The sequence below is a fragment of the Melitaea cinxia genome, chromosome 10 (genome assembly GCF_905220565.1).
Source record: "Melitaea cinxia chromosome 10, ilMelCinx1.1, whole genome shotgun sequence".
NCBI classification, from domain to species: domain Eukaryota; kingdom Metazoa; phylum Arthropoda; class Insecta; order Lepidoptera; family Nymphalidae; genus Melitaea; species Melitaea cinxia.
The window spans coordinates 8,017,714-8,044,986 of NC_059403.1; the positions used below are offsets into that span (position 1 = coordinate 8,017,714).

At 30.3% G+C, this 27,273-nt stretch overlaps 1 protein-coding gene across 1 annotated transcript in view; it reads left to right on the forward strand.

Moving 5' to 3' along the window:
- LOC123657333 overlaps window positions 1–27,273 on the forward strand; it is a 172,288-nt gene that overhangs the window by 126,858 nt on the left and 18,157 nt on the right. The window contains exon 3 of the mRNA XM_045592900.1: window positions 2,326–2,555. Coding sequence (XP_045448856.1) covers window positions 2,511–2,555 — 45 coding nt within the window. The 5' untranslated portion in view covers window positions 2,326–2,510. The remainder of the gene's footprint in view (window positions 1–2,325; window positions 2,556–27,273) is intronic.

The following is a 27,273-nucleotide window of genomic DNA, read 5'->3' on the forward strand; positions in this document are numbered from 1 at the left end:
ACACAAGCAATCCCCAACGTTTAACCTGCGGTATTCCCCAGGGATCCGTAATAGGACCATTATTATTTCTAATTTACGTCAATAATGTAACTAATATCAATCTAACTGGACATATTACACTATATGCTGACGATACATGTCTTTTTTACTTCGGAAAGAACCTAACAGAATTGGTCAAACAAGCACAGCAAGATCTACGCCAATACAGCATTTGGTGTCAATGTAATCTACTAACAGTTAACGAAAAGAAAAGTTCTTACATGATTTTCAGTGCAAAAAATAAAAAAATACCGGACGATATATCATTACGTATTAACGACGAAATTCTTCGTAGATCACACCAAGAAAAGTACCTTGGCTTAATTTTGGACGATAAATTGACATGGCGACCCCACATAGAACACCTGAAAAGTAAACTTACACAATTCATTGGCGCGCTACGGAGGATGTCTTCTTGTATACCACCTAAAATACGATATATGCTGTACAATGCGCTTATAAAATCTAAACTTACATATTTAATAGAGGTCTGGGGCAGCGCCGCTAAAACGAATATCATGCCATTACAACGTGCACAAAATAAAGCTATTAAAGTGTTATTCCAATATCCCAAGCTAACACCTACTTCTATGCTATACAAAACCACTAAAATACTTAACCTTGAGCAAATTTACACTGTAAACATATGCATGTTAATAAAAAAAATTTTATCTGGACACATCCGCATGCAGACAGCTTTTATCAAACGCGAGTATACACACAACTTAAGAAATACACACAAACTGAAACTCATTACACCAAGAACAGGGTACGGTAAAAGAAACATTTTATATGATGGTGTCATGAGGTACAATAAACTACCAAATGAAATAAAAATATGTGAAAACCTTTCTACATACAAAAGTAAATTAAAAAAATATATACTTGAAACATAATGTGTATAAATAAACATAAAGCATAAATGAATAAACATAAAAAATAAAAAAAATAAAAAATTAAATAAAAAAAAAAATTATACTTAAAATGTAATGGATAAATAAACATAAAACACAAATGAATAAATATAACAAATAAACAAAAATATATATATACATATACAATCACAACAAAAAAATCACTCATAAACATTCACATTAATTTATCAACTACCTTCAATCAAACAAAAAGACAAACTAAACCGTGTTCACAATATGATTCATAATACTCGTAGTAAACAAATAAATAAACATGATTCTTTATTGCTACCTTTCCCTTTTTTGAGTCATTACCTATTTAAACAAATACGGTCGAGCTGTTTGTTACATATTTAATAAAGTATCTATATGTACAATACTCATAAGTGAACTGTAATGTTCTTGAGAAAATAAAGTTCTTTAAACCTAAACGTACCACATGTTCTGCAACGGAAGACGTCATCACCTACGCGCATTATCGTTTCTCATGAACCCGTAGATGAAAAGAGGGTGTTTGAATACGAATGTCGAGTATCAATATGTCTATACTCTATTGTATTCATATAATTTTGGTGTAGGTAACACTTGGTGCAAATTGCGAGCTAACATTTATGTGGCCAATTATTCTTGTGGCATTGACAATATTTCGTAACGAGCTTAATAATATTTTACGTCACGAACTTGCAGCTCACGAATTCGTCGGATTGTAATTCCACGTTCGAAAATTCAATTATTAATAGCGGAGATAAAAAAATATCACACTTAAATGAATATTTGCTTAAAGAATTTGCGGCGCTAATAGACTTAATGATGACACAAAAAGGCCCGAAAGGTTAATCGATATAACTGTAAACCAACGCCTAAAATATAAAATAGTATGTATGTAGGTCTTCGACCTGGAGATTGTGAAATGACCACCCTAAATACCAGCAAAACTAAACAATTAGGTATCTAACAGTACAAAGGTTTAGACATCAACGGTCCATTTCCAGTCACTATGTGTTACTAAACACGCGGAGATACGAGTGAGCCGAGGCGATAGTGACTTCACTCGCTCGCTCCGCTGTAGACGCACGTCGCGATACTTACACAAAGAGGTGTAAAAATTATTTTCTTATAACTTATCACACCTCTAATCACTTTAAAAAACAGTTAAAAAAGTGTTTACTACTAAAGCTATTTCCGGGTATGGCGTCATAATAATAACTTAGCAATTGTAAGCTAATTTGATTATTAGCAATATGTTTTAGAATAATGTTAAAAAATATGTAAATAAATCTTTTATAAGATTTCAATTTTGTAACATAAAATATGATACGTATTTATTAAAAATATTTATATTTTACTCACAATATATGTTTTTTTGTTTCAGATGTCATCAGGAATCGTGTTTTCTTAAGTGTTCAGTGAGCTAAACTGCAGTAGATTATAGTGCATTGAAATGTGAATTTTGTGCTGATAATGTTAAAATCGTTTTTTGTGTGAAAACTTTATCCTGATGAGTTACCAAGCGTAACTGCACTGTTTTTGTAATCGGTTTACTAATATTCGTTCATAATGGAGACAGAGGAACTCACGAAGCTTGTCGATGGCATATACAAGGTAAGGTTAAGATTCCATTTTAATCTAAAATTAACTTTTAACATCCAGGTTTTAAAAACTGTTAGTTCGGTCCATATTCACACCAAAGTTTTGAAACTTTCGCGGTCGTTTCAAGATTACTTACAAGTTTTATACGTTTAAAATCTTCTTAATTTAGTAATGAGAATAATATTAAGGAATTTAAGTTATGGACTTATTTGATAAAAGGTTTTTAGTAAATAGTGTTATACGAGATCAATAATTATTATAATTTTTATTTTTTATTATAATAACGACCTATATCACCTATCTCAAAGCAAATTATAATAATTTACACCGACTTTATTATAATAAATAATAAAGTCGGTGTAAATTGTTCGGTGTAAATTATATAATAAAGTCGGCGTAAATTATTATAATGTGCTTTGAGATAGATTATATGTCCTCGTCAACCAGCTATCCCTGATTTCTAAAACAGGTTATTATCATATACAAGTGAAAGGGATAAAGGCCTTTACGGTAGCCTTATTGAGAGGAAAATAGACTTATAAACAACATAGTCATTTTCTTATACATTTTAAAGATTTCTGTTGTAATACTTACAAACTATAAATTACATACTGTAAGTTATAGTTGTTACATTTAGTTTTAATTTAAATAAGTGTTGAATAATCGTCTACACTTGGTTTGTCGACCAATGTCTAAATATGACGAAGCATTGGCCCAGCGATCACAGCGCTTTTGGTCGCGGGTTCGATTTTGGCATTGATTTCTAAGCAGTTGTTTGTAAAGATGTGTGATGTTTTTTTTACGATAAATATGTACACGTAAAGACGAGGAAACTATTTCCTACGTAATTCATCAAATAATAAAAATTTCTAGACTTATTCAATTGATTTGCATTTTAAATAAAGAATAAAGTAATTCTAAAAGTTCAAAGATTCAGTCTCAGTCGTCAAAATACAAAAAAAAACCATTTTCATTCATACATATGCACGCTTACAAACAGGAATGATGTCTGATATTACAATATATTACCATTTAATTTCGACTCATAGTTCTGACGTTAAAAGAAAAAATATAATTTTAAGCTCTTATATACCAACGACCTTTACAAAGGGTTCAGGAAAGTGAAAACACAAGAATGAAGTCGGATCTCCACCTGCCTTATAAATGTCAAGGTCAAACGGTCAACAAAACAAAGCGCGACCGCGAGATTTCTCTAACTCGTTTTATTTAACTACTAAACGTGTTTCTCGATTTCACCCGTGTTAAATTTCAAACATCGACGTTTATGGTTAACGCTTGATCTTCCTTAATGTGTGAGATATTTGAATGTCGAAGAAATTTCATTTAACGAACTAGTATGAGATGAATAAATCGTCAAACTAGTTTTCTTGTGTTGACTAGTTTAGACGGAGTTACCTACGGTGGGCTTGCGATTATAAACCTACCCTACTTTTACCTTACAGCCTTCCTTTGTTTCAATTATTTATTGTGATTAGCCTAGCCTTTGTTTCTCGAGAAAGAACCAAACAATTTTTTAAAAAAGGTAAAGAAAATTCCGAATTGAGCGTGTTAAAAAAAAAGGATTCGTAGTCTTAAATATATAGAAATATGTAAATATGTGTGTTTATCGCATACCGAGCTCGGGTCAAAGATTTCGACTATGATTGTTTTCGCCGTTGGAAAAATATGGTAATGGCCTATTGAGCCTTCTTAACTTATCCGGTTTCTTTATTATAAATAACCTGATCATGCGGCTTTGTTTAAATATATATAAAGAATTTCATTAAAGTATTTAGTTGCATGTTATTATTAATATAGAAGTACTATATTATTCTATAATAAATTAATTTTATGAAATTTTATGAAGGTTTTGAAATTTTTTACTTATATTTATTTTGACTAATATTATTTAAAAGTACGACTCTAATAAAATAAGCCAAAGATAAATTATTTATTGTGATTCTTCAAAATATGAGTAATACGACGAAGAAAACGTTTTATTACCGAGCTATTACCGTAGGGCAATATTGTAGGCAGGGGTAACAATTTCATTGTGCTACTTTAACAAAACGAACCGTAAAATACGACCATTTCGATATACATATATGTAAATGTTCCCTCCAATATATATTCCTCTAATATTATTAGTTTATATTGGAATATTTAAATATATTCCGTGTATAAGCATTATGTGTATACTAAAAAAAATAAACTACTAGAAGTTTATTTGTTTACGTATTCAATTTTAAAGAAAAGTGTGCGTATGAAAACACATGAGAAGTGATACTTCTGAAAGGAAGTAGGAAAGTAGACCATTGGGATTTGTTCTATCGACGAGGATCACGGTAAAAAAAAGCGCCATGCAAAACGCATCGCTTGCACGTTTTGAGCAGTGATGTATTCTATCTTATTCTATCCTATACATTTATGTGTTTGTTTCTTTATCGTGACGCATTTTCGTTTCATCGAGTTTCAATCGCAACTATTCTAAAGAAGTTTCACTTCTAAAATATCGCGTATTTCATAAGAAAGCATAAGTCGTGATCTTTTATAGCGTATGTGTGGACAAAAACGTCAATGTGTGACTTAGAAGTTCTAGTGTTAATAGTGTTAACACTTAATTCAGGTGAAAGAAAATCCTCAATCATCATCTAGGTTCATAGTCTTCTCTCTCGCAATACCAGTTTGTATTTAAATCTTTACATTAAGCAAATACACAGGCTTAAGATTCATATCGATAGTTCTAAAGACGTTCTTTGAAAATTATCTTTATAAGGTTAAGTATTTTAACTGTAGCAAATATTGTATTTATATTTTGAAAGTGAAAAGTTTAGTTGAGCACGCTAATCAGGGTCTCTCTGAACTTGAACTAGTAGGATTCGAATTAAAAAAAATACGTTTTAGTACAGCAACCCATTTATCGTGGAACGCTATAGGCTATCTAGCATCACGCATTGTAGGAAAAAAGTAGACAATTTACACAATAAAATTTTAATTTATACTATAATATGACGATTCAAAAATGTTTTTGAAAAGTAATTTTTAAATTCGATTTCGATTTTATAAATGAGATAATACTAATTTTTTTTCCAAGCAAAGTAAGTAGTAGTTAACCGTTATCTTGAAACACTACTAAATTAAAAAGTCTTTTATATATTATAAAATAAAAAAAAGGTCTTGATTATAAAAGATATCATTATTCTATTTCGTTCTATAAAATGTATTCATCAAAAAGAATTGTAGTATTATTTTTATAACCACTATGAATTTTATATCTAATACGATATCAAAGTACAGAACTAGGTTTTATGTCGTGGTCCTAATTGAATAATCTCAATTCATGGTCAATTTAACATTCATCGACTGTTGGATTAGCGCTTTTTAAATTACATTAGCAAGCAGTTGCTTGGTTTCCAGATATAATACACTTACAGACCGATCCACACGAACTGGGTTAAGAACTAAATAGGTCAAGTTTTAAATTTAAGTTTTTCATTGCAACCTATCGAAAAAAAAATGTTTCGTTAACTTAACCTGACCTAATTTATGTGCTCGAAATTCGAAATAAATTTGTGTATTACATGTTTTCGTTACATGTGTTTGTAAAACTAAATGCCTAAACTAGCTACTACTTACAATATTGAAATACTAAACAAGTTTGCTAGTTTCAAAAGTATACGATATATTAAAAGTACATAAAACACCAAATGTTATTAGAAATTTTGGCATTTTTATTTAATTTTCAATTATTTCTATTCTAATTCTCTAATATACGGCCTTACCCGAAAACATTCGCTTATTTTGAACTTTAAACTTATATTTTAGTCATTCAAAATACCTAACAAATAACCATTTATAATGAAATGAGATTAAACATTTTTTTGTGCAGGTAGATTTTTTAAAAGCATTTCGTCGTAAGTTATTATAAAAAATATATATAAAAATAATTTGCATAATTAATTATAGTTCATAGTACAGCTACCATAGATTCAAAATGTAGATTCTCCAGAGAGGAATCAGCAAAACGCTCACTAATTACTTTTTCAAGTTAGCAATCATAGATGCGTATTTACTAATACATATATATCATCTTTATATGTATTTGTGGTACTAGTAATGTAATATTTACTTAGTACGAAAAAATACTGCTAAAAATATTTAGCTGTAATTGTGACAAAGTTGTTTTGTAACACTTATAGGCCACGAATTATTTCTTTAACAAAAACCCAACATGAGCACATTAGGCTACATTGGGTGTACGACGCGAAATAAGTATATAATTCTGCCTCGTCTGGACTATTGCCAGATGCCTACTAAAGTGCTTCGTTGATAAATGTGTTTTTTACTTACTCTTTTTGATTGACTTAATGGAATATCATACAGATAAAAAATACGTTTGAAATATTTGTTCTAACATTTTAGGCAGACATATTCAAAGAGAAATGTATAAGATAATTTGGTCTCGTTAAAATTAGGAAACTGAAAGTACACCATTACTTACGTAAGTCGTTACTTTTACTGCTAATTTTCTGCCACAATTACCTAAATAAATGCTTTTTATGCAACTATTGTTATCTGGAATAAGAAATGAATACTTTTTTTATAATATGTGTAAAAAAATTAAATAAGTCTACATCTTATATCTGTTTTTAATAGTTCGTACAAGCTTAATACTGTTATACATCGATAAGTTTGAACATCACTCGATGTTTGTAAGTCAATTACGCCAGAATGACATAACAGCATGCGATTTGACACTGAGATAGGTTTATAATTCAGAAATAACACATGGTTGCTTGCTATCCCGAGCACTATAGTTCCGTGGGATATAGATTAAAAATTTCAAGTAGAACGAAGTCGCGAGCGACAAATAATGATAAATTATATGTGCATAGAATAAATATTTCCATATGGATAATTATCAAACTGTGTAGTTTAGGAGCATTTTTTTCTTCTAACATAATTTCTAATACAGTATTTATTATACACAAGACCATTATTTCAATAATACAGCTCAAATATATTCGCCCCCATAAATTACCGTGAGCTTCTTAACTGAAACAAAACATTAAATGTTTTGCTAGATACAAATGAAAGGAAAATTTTGTAGAACTATTTAAATCTTAATGTCTTTGATAACGTTAAATTTGAACGTTTTATTTCCTCATGTGAATCCTCTATTGTTATTAAATAAACTAACTGTACATAAATAAGAGTTTTTATCACAAAAAATAAGACTCTCTTCCGATTTTTCGGTTTTATGAAAATTTATATATATATAGCTTTATTTAAAAGTAAACATTTTAAACAAATGGTAACAATTACAAAAGTTCACTTATGCATAAGGTTAAATACACAAAATTTTTTGAGTTCAGACTGATCATCCTATATGGATTATAGATATAATCTGTGTTAAGGATGATCAGCCAACCTCCCCTATGCTACAATATAATTTTGGCACAAGTTCTATAAGAAGGGGTAGACATATTTACAACAGATACAATCTTAAAAAGTAATAAAGCATAAGATGCTGAATAAGAAATCAAGTATATTTGAGTTAGTTAGTGTATGTGTGAGTGTAAGTGTATGTGTGAGTGTAAGTGTATGTATGTAAATGTGTGTATGAGTGAGTGTGCGAAAGTGGAAATTGCCATCAAATTGTAATATAATTGTCGGCACTTAACCCAAAATTTGATGTTTTTATAGATTTATGTTGGACGTAATTGAATGTTTTAAAATGCTAAAGATGTTTTTCTTCGAAAATACTTTTGTACATTTTGCCCACACAAGGTCGTTACAAAGTTAATGGATGTAAACTGGAAAAATATTTAAATGAATAGAGAATTATTTTGATAAGTTTATAGATTATAATTAATAATTATACCAAGAGATCGTGCATGGGAAAATATTTTATAATTTTATAAACAAAAATGTCAAGGTTGCAACATCTTCGAGATATGTGGCACATTTGTCTTTGTTGCGATATCACGTACAAAATCGCAATGTCTCTACACAACCACAAAGAGAGACCTATGTTAACGGTGTGAAATTAAACAAGAGCATGTTTTACGCAGTTCAAAGTTTAGTGGTCACCGTTTACCCAGTTTCCTTTGCCCGAATGAAATTGCCTCGCGACATTAAACCAGCCTAATGTAAGTTTTCGTCATTACATTGTGTGTATATTTGCTCTCTGTATTCGTTTGGATCATCGCGTCATTTTCATTTGTAACAAGAACAAAATGAATATGTTCAATTATTGCTATTTGTTTCTATGTTCTCGAGAATTATATTGCGTTCAATATGATTTTTATTATTTCCTGAAAAAAAAAAATTCTTTAATAATTAATATATAAGTATCTGTTACATTGATAATTTTCATAAAACATTATAAAAATCAAATATTGTAATCGTGTTTGAAACTTTTAATAGGTACTTGTGATTAAGAAAAACAAAAAATAAAATCATATTCAAGGTTTCCATGCCAATGTACAACATTTAATGCTATAATTTTTATAAACCTAAAAATTTGAATAAAAACATATTTCTTGTATGGTGATAATCACTTATTTTAAAAGTTTTTTAAATGAGGCTTGATTTTTTCTTTAAGGTTGGATGAACCGTCGAGCTATAAATGTAGTTATATAAAGAGGTTCTAAATTATTGTAGTATAATAATTAGGTACTATTTTAGCACCTCTTACTAAATATAATCAATTTCTACGCGAGAGAAGCCGCGGGCATACAACATTTAGTTTAACTAATAAAATTTCATTTCATTTCATTTTACATATTATGTACATATTTCATAAGATAATATAAGGTATTAAAATACAAAGCACAATTGAATATAATATACTTTAGGCTACAAACTCAATTCTGTTATAAATTCTAGCATATCTATGTATGTGTGAACGTAGCATATTGTTGGCACAGGCTTGTGGAAATGAAAATACTGAAATAAATGACGGCTGTGTGATAACACGCTATCAGGACGATTCCAGGCTGATTCGCGGGCAATCTGCATAACGCGCGTGGAAGCTTAGCTACGTGAAATAACGAAACGGTGGGAAAGTTTGAGATTAGTATTTAGGTTTTTGGGTAGTATTAACAAATATGATTATATTATCATTCTAATGGTAGTTTAATATGATTATATTCATAGATTTTTTTTAGCTATTATCAAAGTGAACTTTAAATCTATTAAAACAAAAGATGTGAATTTTTATTACTTAGAATGAATAAACTCAAAATCTGCTGAAGTATGTAATATATAAATTAACTATCTGCTGTTTTTATAAGTTAATCCATATTTATATAATAAACTCCTACTCGTAGGCTTACGTAGTTTATACAGGCGTATATACTTTATCTACGTTTCAAATGACGAAATCTAATTCGAGAAAGCTGTAATGTTTTGGTAGAAAATAATCAGTAAAACTATTTAAATCAAAAGCTCTTATGTGGGCTCTATCTAGTCGGCACAGTCACAGCGCGGTTAACTCGGTGGCCACGTCTATTTGAATAAGAATGGCTAAGTTCCTCGGGGATACCATAGCCCCCACTACTTCACCTCTTGACAAGTGCTATTTGTAATTCAGATTGGAAATTGGGTTCTTTAAACTGTTGAATAATTGTGAAAGAACTTTATTTGTGTTCTCGTAATTAAATGATTATGCCAAAAACGTGTTTTAGTATTTTTATTTTTATATACAAAATAGAAAATTCCGACAATAGTCTGTCATTTCACTTAACATAATAAGGAATACCTTTTTGAAATATTTATATTAAAAATATATTTAATATAAATAATACAAAGTTGCGATTTAATCATTACTTTTATATACAAATTTCACTTTTATTATAATAACATTAACGTATATTACCTTAAAAGCCCCAGGAGTTGTTATATTTCACTCCGGTTCGTTTTAGCGTCTCCATATTTAGTTCCGCCACATCAATCAAAGTTACCCTATTTCCACTAAAGATAATATCTCTCACAATCACGAAATGTAGCAATAAGTGATCAATTGTCGTAGATATAGTATGATTAATATAATACGCTTAATTTACATTCTAACTTACTACATACGATTTAAACTGTGAAGGTATAATCTGTTCTAAGCAACTAAACCACTGTCGTGGATAATGATGGATTAAAATGTACTAGTGGTCGCCCAGTGGTCGAAACTCGACCATAATTAAAATTTTAAAATAAAAAAAAAACAAAAAAGAATGAAAATAAAGAACCTTTTTTAAAAAAAATCAATTTGACTATCAACAAACTTTGACAATCAACAAAAGAGTATAAATATGCATGTGTGTGTCAAATACATGGTAGTGTAATGTTTTTTTTATCGATTTAATATATTTTTATGCATAATTAAAAAAATAGCATTCTGCACCCCTTCTTTATATAAACTATAAGTGTACGTAATTGTATACTTCTCCTTCCGCGCAATTTTCGTAAAATGGGGTACATAGTTTTTGCTTCACGTATTAATATAGAGATATTAACATATTAATTTGCCATCCTAAAAAACTTGCTAACTAATAAAAAATTATAACACATAAAAAATAGAAAGATTTTTTGTAAATTTATCTACATCATTGAATTACTAAAGGTATTTGAGACTAAAAACTTTTTTAATAAAATGTTTTTCTTTATGTAAAAAATCAGTATAAAGTTTATCGTTTATAGATGTGTCAATTAATCTAATACTTGTTTTAGGTATTCGAGATAAAAAACTCAAGATAACTTGCTTGTATCATAGAGCACGTTTTGTAAATAAAATAGATTCAAGTCACGTTTAGCATTACATTATATTTAAATAACATATTCCTTACTCTAGAGTGAAAATGTAATGAAAATTTCGAGTGGATCCTATTTATTTGATAAAACGACCACGCTGACTCAACTGATGGTTTGAATTTAAATATCTCGTTCCTTAACTTGCCTCGTCTCTATCAAGTTAAATTGCATGTTAAAAACCTCGCAAGACGCTTACTTAAAAGTTATAAGGGTGCTGGGGATCTTTAAAAATTATCATGTTTATTTCATTTCGTATTCATAAAATATTTACGTAATTAAACCTAAAGAAAGTTAAATTCAATATAAAATAATATTTTTGAAGTTATACTTCATTTGGCGCGCTAGGGAAAATGATGAGAGTAAATTTTTACGATGCGCACACCGTCACAAAAAACCGACACCCTGAAGTTAAATTAGCAACGTGAAGTTCTAGCCAATGAAGTATAACTTCTTACGTGCGTACATAAGTACAAACACACTTTTTTATTTATTAATTGTTCTTCTAATCTATCTTAGATTTCTAATTTATTACTTACCGTAACTAAATATAGTTATAACATCGCAAATTAATACTTTAACGGTATGTTATATAACTTTAAAGAAAGTAGGAAAACTGAATATATATTTAAAGTAGACACTTCTAAACGACCAGAAAGTGCTTTTGAAATTCAAACGAGTGTTTCCGGTCTATGGTCATTATTGTGCGGAACTTGTGGCTCAGTGTGCAGTCGACATGTCAAACGAGCTACCGGTAACACAAGTTACCGATCGTCAAACTGTAACGTACAAGCTCTAACAAGATGAAATATGCTCTTATATCTTGTTGAATTTAGTGTGTGAATACTTATTACTACCAGCCTTTTTTTACTAAGATAGGGTACAGCAGTAGATATCCTGCTCAAAATCTGGAGCAGCCCGACTGGGAAAGTACCACGATCGTACAGATCATCACAGCTAAGTAAGGTGACCAGAGCTCCTGGGGGAAATTAGGGGGTAGGGTCGTCAACGTGCTTGTGACGCTTGTAGTATTGCAGGCGCCTATAGGCTACGATAAACTCTTACCATCAGGTAAGTCGTACGCTTATTTGCCAATCTAATGGTATATTAATAAAAAATATTACGTACTTGAGTAGATTAACCGGAGTAATGTTTGATTATTGCGGTCAGGCAAGCACCTATTTTTATGATACAATTGTAATACGAGCATTAACCAAGTTACATCCTGTTGGTTAACTCGCTGTTACTTATTTTTCATTATTCGATAAAAATATTAACTTGGTTGGGCTTCTATTATTTTATTTTTATTTTTCCATTATTCAATTTTTTTTTAATATACAAATATTAGTAAACAATTTCACAGTTACATTTCAGTGTGAGTGATCAAAAATTTTAGTAAAAAATTTGTAACGAAGACGATTGGTTTAAAAAAAAACTCCACTATACAACGAGTACAACGTGATTCAAACTATGATAAAACAAGTTCTTAAATTACTGTAAAGATACCTACTAGCTGACCCTGTAAAAGTTGTTTTGCCATATATGTTATTAACTCCCTTAATCCCCCTCACTTAACTTAGGGGAATGAAAAATAGATGTTAGCCGATTCTCAGACCTACCCGATGTGCGCACAAAATATCATATAAATCGGTACAGCCGTTTCGGAGGAGTATGGGTTACCAATTAATATGGAATATGGTTTAACATTGCCACACGAGAATTTTATATATAAAATAACTTGCAAGTAAATTTAATACTTTGATTTAAAACAACATGACAATTTGATACATTATATAAATGCCATTTTCATTTAATTTCACTACGCTTGAGACTGCTTGGGCGCTATACAACTAGATTTCAAAGGCCTCTGAAGAATGATGCTTAAGTCGTCTGCATTTATTTGCAAGCCCTTATAACGAGCTCATTAAAACATTGATTCCTTCTTTATGCAATTGTCTTAGACTTGATCATTTAACAAAGACCTATTTTTATTACAATTCATATAGCTTGAATTACAAAGTTATATATATTAATCATGAGATTTAGACAGACGTTAAGGCACGTTAGGAAGCAATATTTTGAAGTTAAAGGGATGAACAGGAATTGTTTAGTTCGAATATGGGTACGAAAAATCTGCTGTCTTGAGATATTGCGTATGTGCTTCTGAATAATGTAGTTTAAAGACTTTAGTTAGTCTAGTTTCACGTTGCCGACGTTATTTTTGTGTACAAAAATATAACCTAATACAAAAAATAAAGAATATTTGAGTTAAATAATTTGTTACACTTAAACATAGGAAGCCGTTAGTGACATGATGACAAATATTTCTAAGACTTAATTAGACTTTGACTGTTATTCAGCGGTGACTGTGTGAATAACAAAGACGGCTTAAAATCGATACATACTTCTTTTTCAGTTTTAGAGGTTTTTTTTTGTAGAATGATGCATTATATTAATGATTTTAGTTAAATACCATGGTATACGTATTTCATTTATTTAGAAATAGATGTTATAATTTATAATAGTAATATATCTATTTCCTAATTGTTACCGGGTTATCGCTGTACACGACTTAAGTTTGCTGAAATTTAACACCTAAATGTTTAAAAGCAGTAACGCTAATGTTACATAATTTATTTCATTTCTACTTTACATTCTGCTTATGTAAAAGTATAAAAATGAGTACATTATTTATTATATTTATTGTTGTCGTAAATAGGAAGTCGTTGGACTGCACATAAGAGAGGAATATAAAAATAAAATTTGTCGTTTGGGTCGCATACGTGTTTAGTTGACGCGTATTCGTCCAAATACAATTTAACGAAGGAAATTGCCTCGCGGTGGAGCCCTTACAAAACGGAATATGTGATATTAAATCTGTATGACAGTTATTAGGACAGTCGAGTGGCGGCCGTTGAATTGTTATAAAAAAGTAAAACAACGTCTGAACATTTCGTTAACGATTTTCGTAGCTAGAGACATATTTTCTTTAAGCCTGTTTTTTTTTTTATTAGATGATGAATTATTCATAGATTATTATCACGATAATTTTAAGTCATAAAAATGTTTATTAACAAGTTTATGTTTGTGAAATCGTTAATAACTTTAAATGTTATTAGAATTCCTATCTAAACTCTGTTATTATGATTGATGAAGATTGTTAACTATTTGTTATTTTTAACAAAATAAATAACAAAGTTTAATTCCAATGATAATACAGGAATGAAATCCAGTTTTTTAAATGTCAAATTTGTATAATTTTGTGATTCAAACTCAATCTTGAAACGGTTATGTTGCAATATGAATGATTATGTTTGATTTATGATGATTTTCTAAATTTTATATAAAACCCTCCTAAATGTAAAATGTTTTTTAAAAAGTGCTTTTCCACTTGGTCGTGTTCTCGTTTGCTTCCCGTTCCGCTTAAACTGAATAAAAGTAAACGCTAGGCATTTGGAGTCGATGTGATTGGGAAAATTACCGGTCGGGGCCGGACGTGATTGGCACACAACCAACAAAAGTGACAACACGTAGCCTGGAAACTTATTTCTAGTCTCTATTTAGATGCGAGTTTGTACGAGTGCTATCGAACGCAACTGTCCGACTGTATTCTGACAAGAGAGCTTGTTTAGGAAGAGAATGATAAAAGTTTGCAAGATTTGTAGCCAGTGTATTTTATTGACGTAGATTAAGTTAACCGAAACTATACCTGAAAATATTTTAGTTTGCTTTATTTATAGTCCTATAACTTTTATGTAACTCCGTCGTTTATGAACCGATTTTGATCATTCTTTTTTTGTTGGAAAGAAGATATTCCTAGTTTGGTACCATGATAAGGAAACCAGGATTTGATGAGGGGATCCCAGAGGAATCGAGGGAAACTCTCGAAAATCCACACAACTTTTTACTGGGTGTATCGATTTTGGCCACATTTAAATTTCATCGAGATCTGATTTCAACTTTTGGAGTAATCTTTGATAATGCGTATTTACTTGACCATTTTTTCGTCTACCTACGTTGTATTACTTGTCGATATAATTGAAGTCGGTTTTCTTCGTTTGCCTGCAAACACAATTATATAAAAACAAACTATATTAACTCCTTACTTAATCGATTTTAATAACCCAGTTTATAGTATATACATGTAAACATAATTCTTTTATCCTTAACAATGATAAACAATTCCAAATAAAATTTAAATTTTCTAGGCCCGAATTATTTTTAAAAGTTTCTGTAGACCGGAATTTTTAATATCTAATGATAATTTGTCTGTGCAATGTTGTAATTGTAATATTTTGAAAGAAATTTTTATTATTCCTTAAACAAAATTATTTTAATTATATTGTAGGCGTCGGACGGAGGCCGAAATATTTCATTTTATTACACTGCTTAAGCAGAATTACGCTCGTGAAATTTAGATATTTTCAAAGGTCGAAAACAACGATGTCGTTTATAAACTGACCGGCTATAACCTAAGTAAAACACTATGAAAGGGAATAAAGTATAAAAAGAAATGCGACCAATCTTACCACGTTGCGGTAAAAAATAAAAATATAAATTCATTTTATAACCGGCAGCCTATCGCACGAAGCTCTTTTGTAGGATAACAATAAACATCGCTGTTTCCCTTTTATTTTAGTTATTTACGAAAAGCGAAAAAAGTGATTTTCCGCGAAGCAAACGAGAGACCTATTGTTGGCTTTTCATGAACTTCGTAGTTTGTAAATTCAAGTATAGTTCCGTAAGTTATGGAGAATCATTTTAATGAGTCCGCTCCTGTCTCTCCTAATTAATTTACCTTCAAATTAAAAACTCAATATTCGTTTTTAATGAAATTTTTGTGTTAATTTTTTTTTTTTTTTGTTTTAAAAAAATTATAAATTTAATTTAAATTCTTTGTCATCTCCATGTCTCTCAAGCAACCATATAAAAAAGTCGCAAATATATAAATACTTATAAGTACAAGAATACAATTTAACAACCATAGTAAGTGGATAAATAACAAAAAATATGATGCGTACACTGTTCGTCATCTACTTGCTACTTTATATGACAATTGTCAATATTTTGACGGTATAACGAAATGAAATCACAACATACGATATAAATATATTCGTATCAGGGGTGACATCGTGACGCGAAGCGCCTGGAGCTCCCAAGCTAATAAGGGCAAACTCAGCCGTTTTCATATTTGCGCAAATTACATTAATGCTTATTACTGCTAAGAGATGTACGAGAAAAGGCGCGATAGAGAAGCATTTTTCACGTTACTTTAACGTCAAATACACGTATCTTTTTTCGTCATATAAAAATTCGTTTAGTCTGTGAAAATAAAATGTAATTTATATACAGAATAATGATGAGGTCAAAATTCTAATAATCTAACTTATTGAGTTATCACTCTCGGGCCGCCGCGCCGCCGGCTAAGTATTTTGTTTCATCTTGTTTTGTATAAGGTTTTTTTGGTGATGGCTGGTAAATATAATTACTAATTACTTTTGATTTTGACAACGATAAAATTATAATGAAAATACATTACATACATCTTAGTCATAATTTATAAAATATACGATAATATTTTATAAATTATGACTGAGATAATGTTTTTATTAAATTTTATATTAGTTTTATGACTTATTAAATGCATAGACAACAATAGGATCAGTATTTTTTTTGAACGTAAGAAGATTTGTTTGTTCTCATAACATGAAGTATTTAAGTAGTATAAAACTTGAAGTTAAAACATAAAATTTTTGTATAATTTGTATATATTTATGAAATACTCGTAATAAAAGTCAAGACAGAGATTAATTATGGTTGAATTTGTGATTTTAACAACGTCGATATTATAATTATTAAGATGGATGTTACACATGCATTAATATTGTAAAGCTGAAAATATTGTTTACCCGTAGTATTTTTAGGTTTACAGATAAGTCTTTAAAATAAAATAAAGAATAAGATTGTAGGTTAAAAAAATGACCTATATGGCCGAAACTGAAACCATGAGCGCAGCTTTAAACTATATAGTCTTTAAACAAATGAAATAAAAGCGATATAAATAATACCTAATACCATTATATATGTAACCTAGATATTGTGCTATATCAGTGCTAACGACTGATAGCTTGTTACATTTTGTAAATTGTCACATTTGCAAAACGCTAACGCTGTGTTTCGGCAGCGGCGTGTAATCCGTCATATCGCATGACATCAACGCGGCCTATCTGTGTAATTGCGTTACTCGACTTTCCCTTTTGACGTCTTTGTTGATTGTCTTTTATATAATTGCCTACATTCTGTGCTATCACGGTTTGTTCCTTCCGAACGGAGATTAGTCACTCCACACGAAATATTTTCTTAATTACGGGAGTAACGGGAGACAAGAGAGCGTCGTCTTTCTCCTACATACCGATTGCTCGTTGTCTTGCGTATAGAATGGGATCGACGGAGTCGTATTACGAATTTAATAAAGTATTATTAAAATCCCGCTCTTACAGACGTAAATATTCACAAAAATGTTAAGCAATTTGGTAACATGATATAAATAAGAAGAATATATATATATATATTTTAATGTAAGCTTTATTTTAAACGTTTCTGTAAATTAGAAGATTCGCTTTCGTAATACAAAGAAGACGCCACGTGCCGTCGCGAAATCTCGAAATTAAGTACCGTTCACGTAGAAACATTTTTTATTATGTATAATATATTTCATTTGAAATTTTAATATTTTTAAAAATTTAATCGTAAATATTATTATACTTAAGTAACTAGATTAAATTGCTAAATTATGTTAATTTTAATTTATATTACACAATCTTATTTGTAAATATAGCGAAGTTACTATATAGAGTATAAATATGATTTTAAAAAGTTACAACCTCAGATGATACATTCAAAGGTTTATTCTATTATGAATTAGTAATCAACTGTCAGTTGTCAGTCTTTACATACAATAGAAGTTTCTATTCGCGACTGACAAGTATCGATAGCTGGTTTTAAAACAATTCCGTTTCGCCCATTGTTCCGCATATTTTCTAAGTGAAATACCAAGTAGGCAGATATCACCGCGAAATCGGAATTATACAAAACCTTTTGTGATACGACGCCTCGGGCCTGCTTTCCAAGCGAACGTGTTATTTTTATCGACAATAAAATTTCAAAGAGACGCTAAAAGTTTATTATACAAAATTTCTCTCAATATGTTTCAGTATTTACCAATAAAAACGATTTCTTATTTAGATGTAATATGACATATTTTAATTATTATTTATTGTATAAATAAGGTGCAGAACATTTGTAAAAGTAAATGCGCATTAGAACCGTATTATGTAGCATAATGGAATGTTAACGAATTTATTGAAACACGCTTCGGTGGCCTTGTTTATCCTAAGCTTAAGGCGATTTTTTTTCCTTTCCAAGACACACCTATACAATATTCGTGATAAATACTCGTATAGACAATTCTAACTTATATTGCTGCTGAAAAAACTTCGCTCGAATCCTAGACATACTAAAATTCTACATCGAAATGCCAAGATATCGCCGGCGACGGAATAACTTTCTAATCAAATTATATTATCGGTTAGTCATTTAGTGCTTTCTTGCAACGTTGAAAACTTTTTAATACCCGGAGAAAACCAATCTTATTTAATTTCATAGACTTTCAATATCGTAAGACAGTATTCGTAACTTGAGGCGAAAGAGAAACGAAATGATCCGATAAAAAAAGTAATTTTATAGTTGGCAAAAAATGTATTTAATTTTATTAAAATTACATCTCAATAAAAAACGAATTTCTAACGAGTTTGGGTAAATTGGATTTTAAAAATTAATGTCAGCGATTACTATTATCGCTGTAATCACTCTAGACAATTTTTATAACTAAGCTTCTCTCGTTATTTTACTCCCACACATAGTTTCTGCGTTGCTTTCATTCACTGCAAAGTATTTTATTAAATTTATTTATTCATTAGCCAAATTAACAAGTGCTACAAAAATAAATATAATATTACAAAAGGGAACATCGATATTTAAATAATCTATACTTTTTACAGGTGTTCTTAGATTACTTAGAATAATGTCAACACCTATTTATATACTCGTAGGTGGTTGGGTTACTGGTTAAACAATATTTTTAAGACTCAGCCTCACAAAATAAATAAAATTAAAAACAATATCATAAATTTAAAAAGTTTTAATATTAGTATATATCTATACATATAATAAAATGGTAGAAAAGTCAAAACTGTACACTGAATATTTTTTTAAAAGAATACTCGGGGTGTGATCTACAATCGATACCGAAGCCAAAAATATAGTTTTTAGAATTTTTGTCTGTTTGTCTGTATGTATGTCCGGGATAAACTCAAAAAGTACTGCATGGGTTTACTGCAAATTTGGCACGAATATTATTAAGAAGTCGGGTCAACATATAGGCTACAAATTATCACGCTATCACCTACGGGGAACGAGCAGTGAACCTTTATTTCTTCAACGCATTCTGTAACAATGTGAAATCTAACGACGCATATTTGAATGTTGTTATTATGTTAATAACCATGCTATAAGCTAGCTTCACACTATAATAATTGTGTTTGCTCGCAAACGAAAAAAAAAACCGACTTCAATTACATCGACGAGTAATAACAACGTAGATCGACGAAAAAATAATCAAGTATGTACGCGTTATCAAAGATTACTCAAAAAGTAGTTATCAGATCACAATAAAATTTATATGTGACCACATGACAAACATCAGCTTTCGATTAAATTAAAAATTATTAAAATCGGTACACCCAGTAAAAATTTATTGCGGATTTTCAAGAGTTTACCTCGATTTCTCTGGGATCCCATCATCAGATCCTGGAAAAGAGAGAGAAAAAGAATTATCAAAATTGGTACATCCAGTAGAAAGTTATGCGGTATAATACAACGTAGGTCGACGAAAAAAGCGTCAAGTAAAAACGCATTATTAGATATAACTCGAAAAGTAGTTGTTAGATCGCAAATAAATTTAAATGGAACCAATTGGCACACACCACCTTTCGATTAAAACAAAATTTGTCGAAATCGGTCTACTCGGTCAAAAGTTCTGATGTAACATACATTAAAAAAAAAAAATACAGTCGAATTGAGAACCTCCTCCTTTTTTGGAAGTCGGTTAAAAAGACATTCTGTAGTATATTTAGTATCAGCATTGCACCCGTGCGAAGCCGGGGCGGGTCGCTAGTGTGAAATAAATCCTTGAAAACCAAGCAAGATCAAAAAGTAACGTAAGATAATGTAAGTGTCTATCTATATTGTTTGCGTCTAAGTTTATTTTTGTGAGCTCGAAGAGCGCAGATTTTATGTTTTAATATTTTGATACGATTTTATGTAAGGATAAAGACATGCAATGATAATAAAGTTTAACAGCACAATTTACCAAATTTCATAACTTGATAAGAGTGTAGAAATAATTTGAATCACAAATATGTTCGTGTTAGTTTTCAATAGAACTCTTTTTTCATATACTCGTATAAATTGGTCATCGTATGTCACGTGTCGCGTCGTCGTTACGAATATCTAAATATTAAATATTTTCTCTATATTCAGCTTCGAAGTACTATTCAAAATAAACCTAAAAATAAATGTTAAAATTTGTTAAGTGATAGAGAAATCATATTAATGTTGTAAAATGGACATTAAATATTAAAATTTTTAACTTAAGAATTTTGTACTTTTAAATTTTTCAACTTATAAATTAGAAAATTATATTTATATAATTACGGAAGCTAGTTCAAAAAGTCAAAAGTACTAAAACAGCTTGTAAGCTATCAGTTGCCAAACTACTTTCACTTCATATAGAAATAGCACTGACTCTCAAAACGACCAAACGACGCTGCTTCAATGCGAATTAACAGATGATTACCCTATCATAATTGTCATAATTATATCTGAAGCATGAAGAAGAGACCCATAAGAACAAACAGCTAAACCAGAAATAAATGTTCATTAATATTGTCGAGCACAGTTCGTAACAACACTACTGGTATATTTATAGCCTCCGAAGACTTTGCTCTGAGTCTCAAGCGAAACGTATATTAGACAAAGCGTTATTACGTTGGTCTCTCAGCCATCGGCTCCAATCAAAGCTGATTACGATTCCGAGCGGTTAACACGTAAATCCGATGTTGATAAATATTTGCACGACAGGTTGTAACGCGTACGTGTCCCGCCCGATTAATATCCGGTACAGTTACTCGACCGGCCGTGAACAGTTCAAACATTTGAAACAAATACACGTCGCTTCTATGTTTTGTTATTTTGGAAAATATACGAAAACTACCTAGTTCTATTGCTGTTAATACTGCTGGCGTTTATATATAGGTACTACTGACGTTTAATATCAATAAAAATGCATACATACACACACTGTTTCAAAGATAGGCAACATAGTGCCTGTGTTATAGTTACCAGCCGACTAATATAGCTACATGTTTTTTTTTATAGTCATTAAAAATATTTGTATTATATTGAAATGTTCAACAATAAATTTGTGTTGTCAAATATACATGGCTTTGAAATACACAGGCCGAAGACGGGTCTTCGGTGCGATAAAGCCAACACTGCGGTCACCAACCCGCCTGCCCATCGTGGTAACTATGGGCAAAACACGTAGTAGTAGTTTACGCTATTATTGACGCGAACTTGTAGGCCTATGTCCAGCAGTGGATTGCGACAGGCTGAAGTGATGATGTGAAATGTGCATGATTTTATATTTCATTTTTAATTTTAACGTAATAAATTTCCCAAGACAGGTGTAATGTGTTATTATAGTTACACCTATTTTACTTTTAAATTGTTATTTAATGAAAATTTTAAGTTTTGGTGTTAGTTTTTGAGACCAGTGATTATTTATTTACTTATATATATAAAAGTACAGTAATTCTATAATTCTACTTTAATATAGTAATTTATTTGTGACGTCATCATTGGATAGTATTTTAAAATTTCAACAATGATCAACAAAATCATATATATAAATTTTAATACCACAATAACACACTTGCATATACGTATGAAAGTACACATGTTAGCAAGAGATTTCTAAATTCCAACGACTACCTCTTTATCTTATATCAATACTTAGAAATAAAACTCTCTAAATAAATATTTATTTTAAAATAATAAAGTAATGATGTGTGAAATGTACAAATGAAAACCTGAAGAATGAGGATATATACTAAAGTAGAAAAGAAACGGAAGTTTGTCACTTTTCATGACGCCTAAGAGAGAGCTAGAAATGTCAACAGCATCACATTCTTACGTAAATAAATAACACTGTATATTATCAAAGTACTAAACATAACTAACAAGTACAAAAAGAAAACTAACAGTACGCAATTTTTTTTTTATATTTTACAAAACTTAATCAAACTGGTACATCAAAATCCAACATCTAAGCTCAAAGACGACTCTCCATCATGTCACGCGTATTTGATGAAAGTGAGAGTACAATTTTACATCGAAAGAAACAAATATGTATTCTCAGTATCATCATAACGAATCTCTTTCTTATTACGTTTATATCATTGCGATTCAGTGGGCATTTCGAGGTAGTCGAATTTGAGAGACAATAAGGAAACATAATTCCTACTTTCTATATTATGTTTTAAATCAGCTTGTTTATTATGTTACTTGGCAATTTTGCAATTTAATAAAATACACGATATTTTCTAGTTATTTCTAAAAATGTTTGAAATAGGAGGTGTCTGAGACAGAAACCGCACGCGCAATTATATGAATTTTAATCCTGTAGAGAACGTGATATTTAAAGAATTTCATTATGGTAAAACTTTAGCCCGACACCGGAATTCATTTCGTTTGAAATGTACCATCTTATCACCCACTTCGGATTATATTAAAGTTGCCTCACAAGACTCCTTATATTTTGTTATTAAAAGTTTCATAATATTATTTTTATATTAATTATTCAGAAATACACTTTCATTATCGATAATTTTTTAATAAAATTTGTACGATTTTATTTTATGCTTGAATAATTTATTCATAATTTTATCTGACATATAAAACTATTTTTATGAGAGCGACTATTCGATTACAACCTAGAAGGCTGTCTTTGTGAATAAATGAGATAGAAAAAAAATAGTAGATAACGATCTAAAGAGACGATGTATCGCGGAAGAAAAATACAGAATGTATGGAACGCGGCTGTTGTCTCAATTCGTGACTGGATCAGACTGCGTAATGCGTTTGGCCACTTTAAAGTATATTAAAATAATGTAAGAAGACACTCACTATAAAAGACTCGTTGTAGATTTGAGTATTTATAATTCGAGAAACGCGAAAATTAAAACGATATTTAAATACTTTTTTATACACAATAATATGTATGTATTGACGATTTTTACACAAACTAAACTAAAATAACACAAAGGACACAAACCTTATATTTTGGTATTTTTGACTTTAATTAACAGTAGCACCATTACGAGTATAAACTCGACTCTATTAATAAAATTGATATTGTCAAACTTTAGTCTACAACCTCAATCAATAATAAAATAGAGTAATGTACATCAGGTATATGAACGTCTTACGAAATTTGCAAACTATTCCTCATGGTATTTTATAAAGTAGTGTTTTTTTTATGACATATTTAAAAATATAATAAATAAATATCGATGCAATCGTAATGTAAATCGATAATAAACTAAAACATCGTTTCAAAATTTTTAAACATCAAAGCTCAGATAGAGGCAATAAAATACCGATGCTTAATTAACTTTTAGTGTTTTACACAAAAATAGCATAAAGGTAGGAACATAAACGAACGAAAACTTAATAAAATTTGTAAATAAACATAAGTTACAGCCTTCTAGCCCCATAAATTGTCTGTTATAAATGTTTGTTAGTATTCGACTCAGCCTTACTTTCACATCAGCTGGGGGAGATAAGATAACGCACGCACTGAATTGATTCTTATAAATTATTTTTATTTTTAATATTTGAGAAAAAACTGTTTAGAACTGTAATCATTAATACCATATTTTTTTGGTTTTTGAAGTGGAACTTCTTCAGAATTGTGATTTGAAACTCGGTGAAACGAAAAATCGTCACGATAAAGAAACAAACTCATAAATGTACGAGAGAGAATGAGAATACATTACTACTCAAAACGCGTAAGTGACACGTTTTGCATGACGCTTACGACATTTTTCACGAAATTGTGATCATCGTCGTTAGAATAAATCGTAACGGTCTAAATAAATAGCCATAATTAGGAAGTGATAAGCTTCGCCCAAAAATATTTGAACTGTTACAGAAGCCATAAATAATTATGTTAGTGGTTACAATAACAAATAGAAATCGTTCCCTCCCCCCCCCTCTTTCTAATCCGGCTTAGTAAACTTTCGGCTTACTTGTACTACTAATCAGATAGTCCATGTATTTTTCTGTGTACTGTCACTGTCAAAGCTACAAGTTACAATTACATATACATATAGATAGATAAAATGATATAGTATCAAAATTATAAACTAAGTACAAACTTGAGAGGCAATTGTTTTTGTGTTCTTAAATGTTAACATATAAACACATGGCATTAACATAGAAGAATAGAAAAGGAGGGAAAAATTTTAACTAAATTATTTTAAGTAAAAGATTTTGGTAAAAGACTATGACACGTACATAAGATTCTTATTACATCGGTTAGATAAATTGCATCAAAAGCCGAACATTCCGCAGACAGCCACAATTTGACAGCAGACCACAGTAAAATTCGTTTCGGCCGTTTCATTATAAACCGCAGACGATGAGATGAGCTGATGTTTTCCCAACTTATTATGCAGTACCATAAAACATTTCGTTGTAATAATGTCCAATTTAAACGACAGTACTAGGTGAGCGTTTCTACTGCAATTATTTCTTACTTTGCAATCTGTTCAAAGGTTAAAAAGATTTAATTATGGTGTTAAATGTGAAATACGAACTTTTTAAAGTCGTTAAAGATACATAAGAAAAAATATACTTAATTTTTTTTGACGTAAAATTTTTAATGCACAAGAAAGTATCAAAACTTTATACAATCATTTTTCCAGTAAAAGTATCCCAAATTAAGTAACAATTTCATGCTTAATTACCTATTTCAGAGATTAAAATTTAGATGTTAAAATTTATTGAATATGATTAGAACGTAACTTCATCTAGGAATAGCTGCGGGCGTTTCAGCTCTGCATTCGATTGCAAAATTTTGCATCATATAATTACGATAGCTACAGTTAACAAAGTTAATTACATGTTTCCTATCCTATCGCTGAGCAGGAGGTAGCGATTATAATATTAAGTTATTTTAATAAGTAGTTTTTAAACTACTCATTTTTAACCGAATTCAAAAAAGGAGGAGGTTACTCAATTCGACGTTATATATATATATATATATATTTTATGTATGTAGTGGGATAACTTCGTCGTTTATGAATCGATTTTGATATTTTTTTTTGTTGGAAAAGAGATATCCCAAAGGTGGAACCATGATAAGGAAACCAGGATCTGATCATGGAATTCCAGAGAAATCGAGGGGAGCCCTCGAAAATCGTAGCGACGACTAGTGCGTTTGTTAATTTTTTTCGTCTACTTACGTTGTATTACTTGTCGATGTAATTGATGTCGGTTTTATTAATTACGCACACAATTACACAGTTACAGGACAATTATTCAGTATATATTTTTAGATTTATCAAATTCTTTCGACATTTTATACGACAATAAAATCGCCGTATTAAATGTATTTTAAATTTCTAAATACTTATTTTAAATAGGTTATCTACAATTAAATATTACACTTTAAATTACTTAGTATCTATCCGATTTCCTTGATATTTGACTAATTTAATTTCACTGAGCATTTAGCAGGTCAAGTGAAACGATATGAACGAATTATATTTTTTTACTTTACGTAACTATATCTTTATCTCACTTTGTATCCATTACGTAAAGTAACCATCTTTAAGTTATGCAAGTGGATTAATTACCTATAAACCAAAGTGTAGTAATAACCATTTTGCACTATCTCTTTATAATTGACGTAAGACTAGCTGGGACTAGCGACTTGCAATATAAAGTAGTAAACTAGAGAAATTACTACTTATTAAGTTTTAATAATTATTTAATTTTTACTTTGTACAAAAAAAAAAAAAAAACAAATATCGATCCATCAAATGAAGCGTTATTGAGTATATATCATCATTTTATCATCATCATCATCATTATTTCAGCCTATCGCAGTCCACTGTTGGACATAGGCTTCCACAAGTTCGCGCCAAAAATGGCGTGAACCCACGTGTGTTGCCCATAGTCACCACGCTGGGCAGGCGGGTTGGTGACCGCAGGGCTGGCTTAGTCCCACCGAAGACATTACTGCCCGTCTTCGACCTGTGTATTTCTAAGCCAGCAGTTGGATGGTTAACCCGCCATCGGTCGGCGTTTTAAGTTCCAAGGTGTCAGTGGAACTGTGTTATCCTGTAGTCGCCTCTTACGATACCCACGGGAAGAGAGGGGGTGGCTATATTCTTCATTACCGTAACCACACTGCTACATCAGACTGATATTTATTATACAAATACTGGATACCAAAAAATAAATATACATTTTTATTGAATTACGTCACAGTCAATTAGGTTAGTATTGAGTGGTTACATTTTTTATATTGTCTATATTTTGTTGTCTATTTATTTGTACGAATATTATTATAACGTGAAAGTTTACGATGTGGAAGAAGAATATTTGTAACGGTTTTATATATCACTACTTCCATTGCAGCCAGTTCTAAACTATTTGCAAAGAAATTGTATACGTAGTTGAAGGCCCTCGACGTGTTAAGCTGCGGGCCATAGCTAGTAATGAAATATTTTATGTA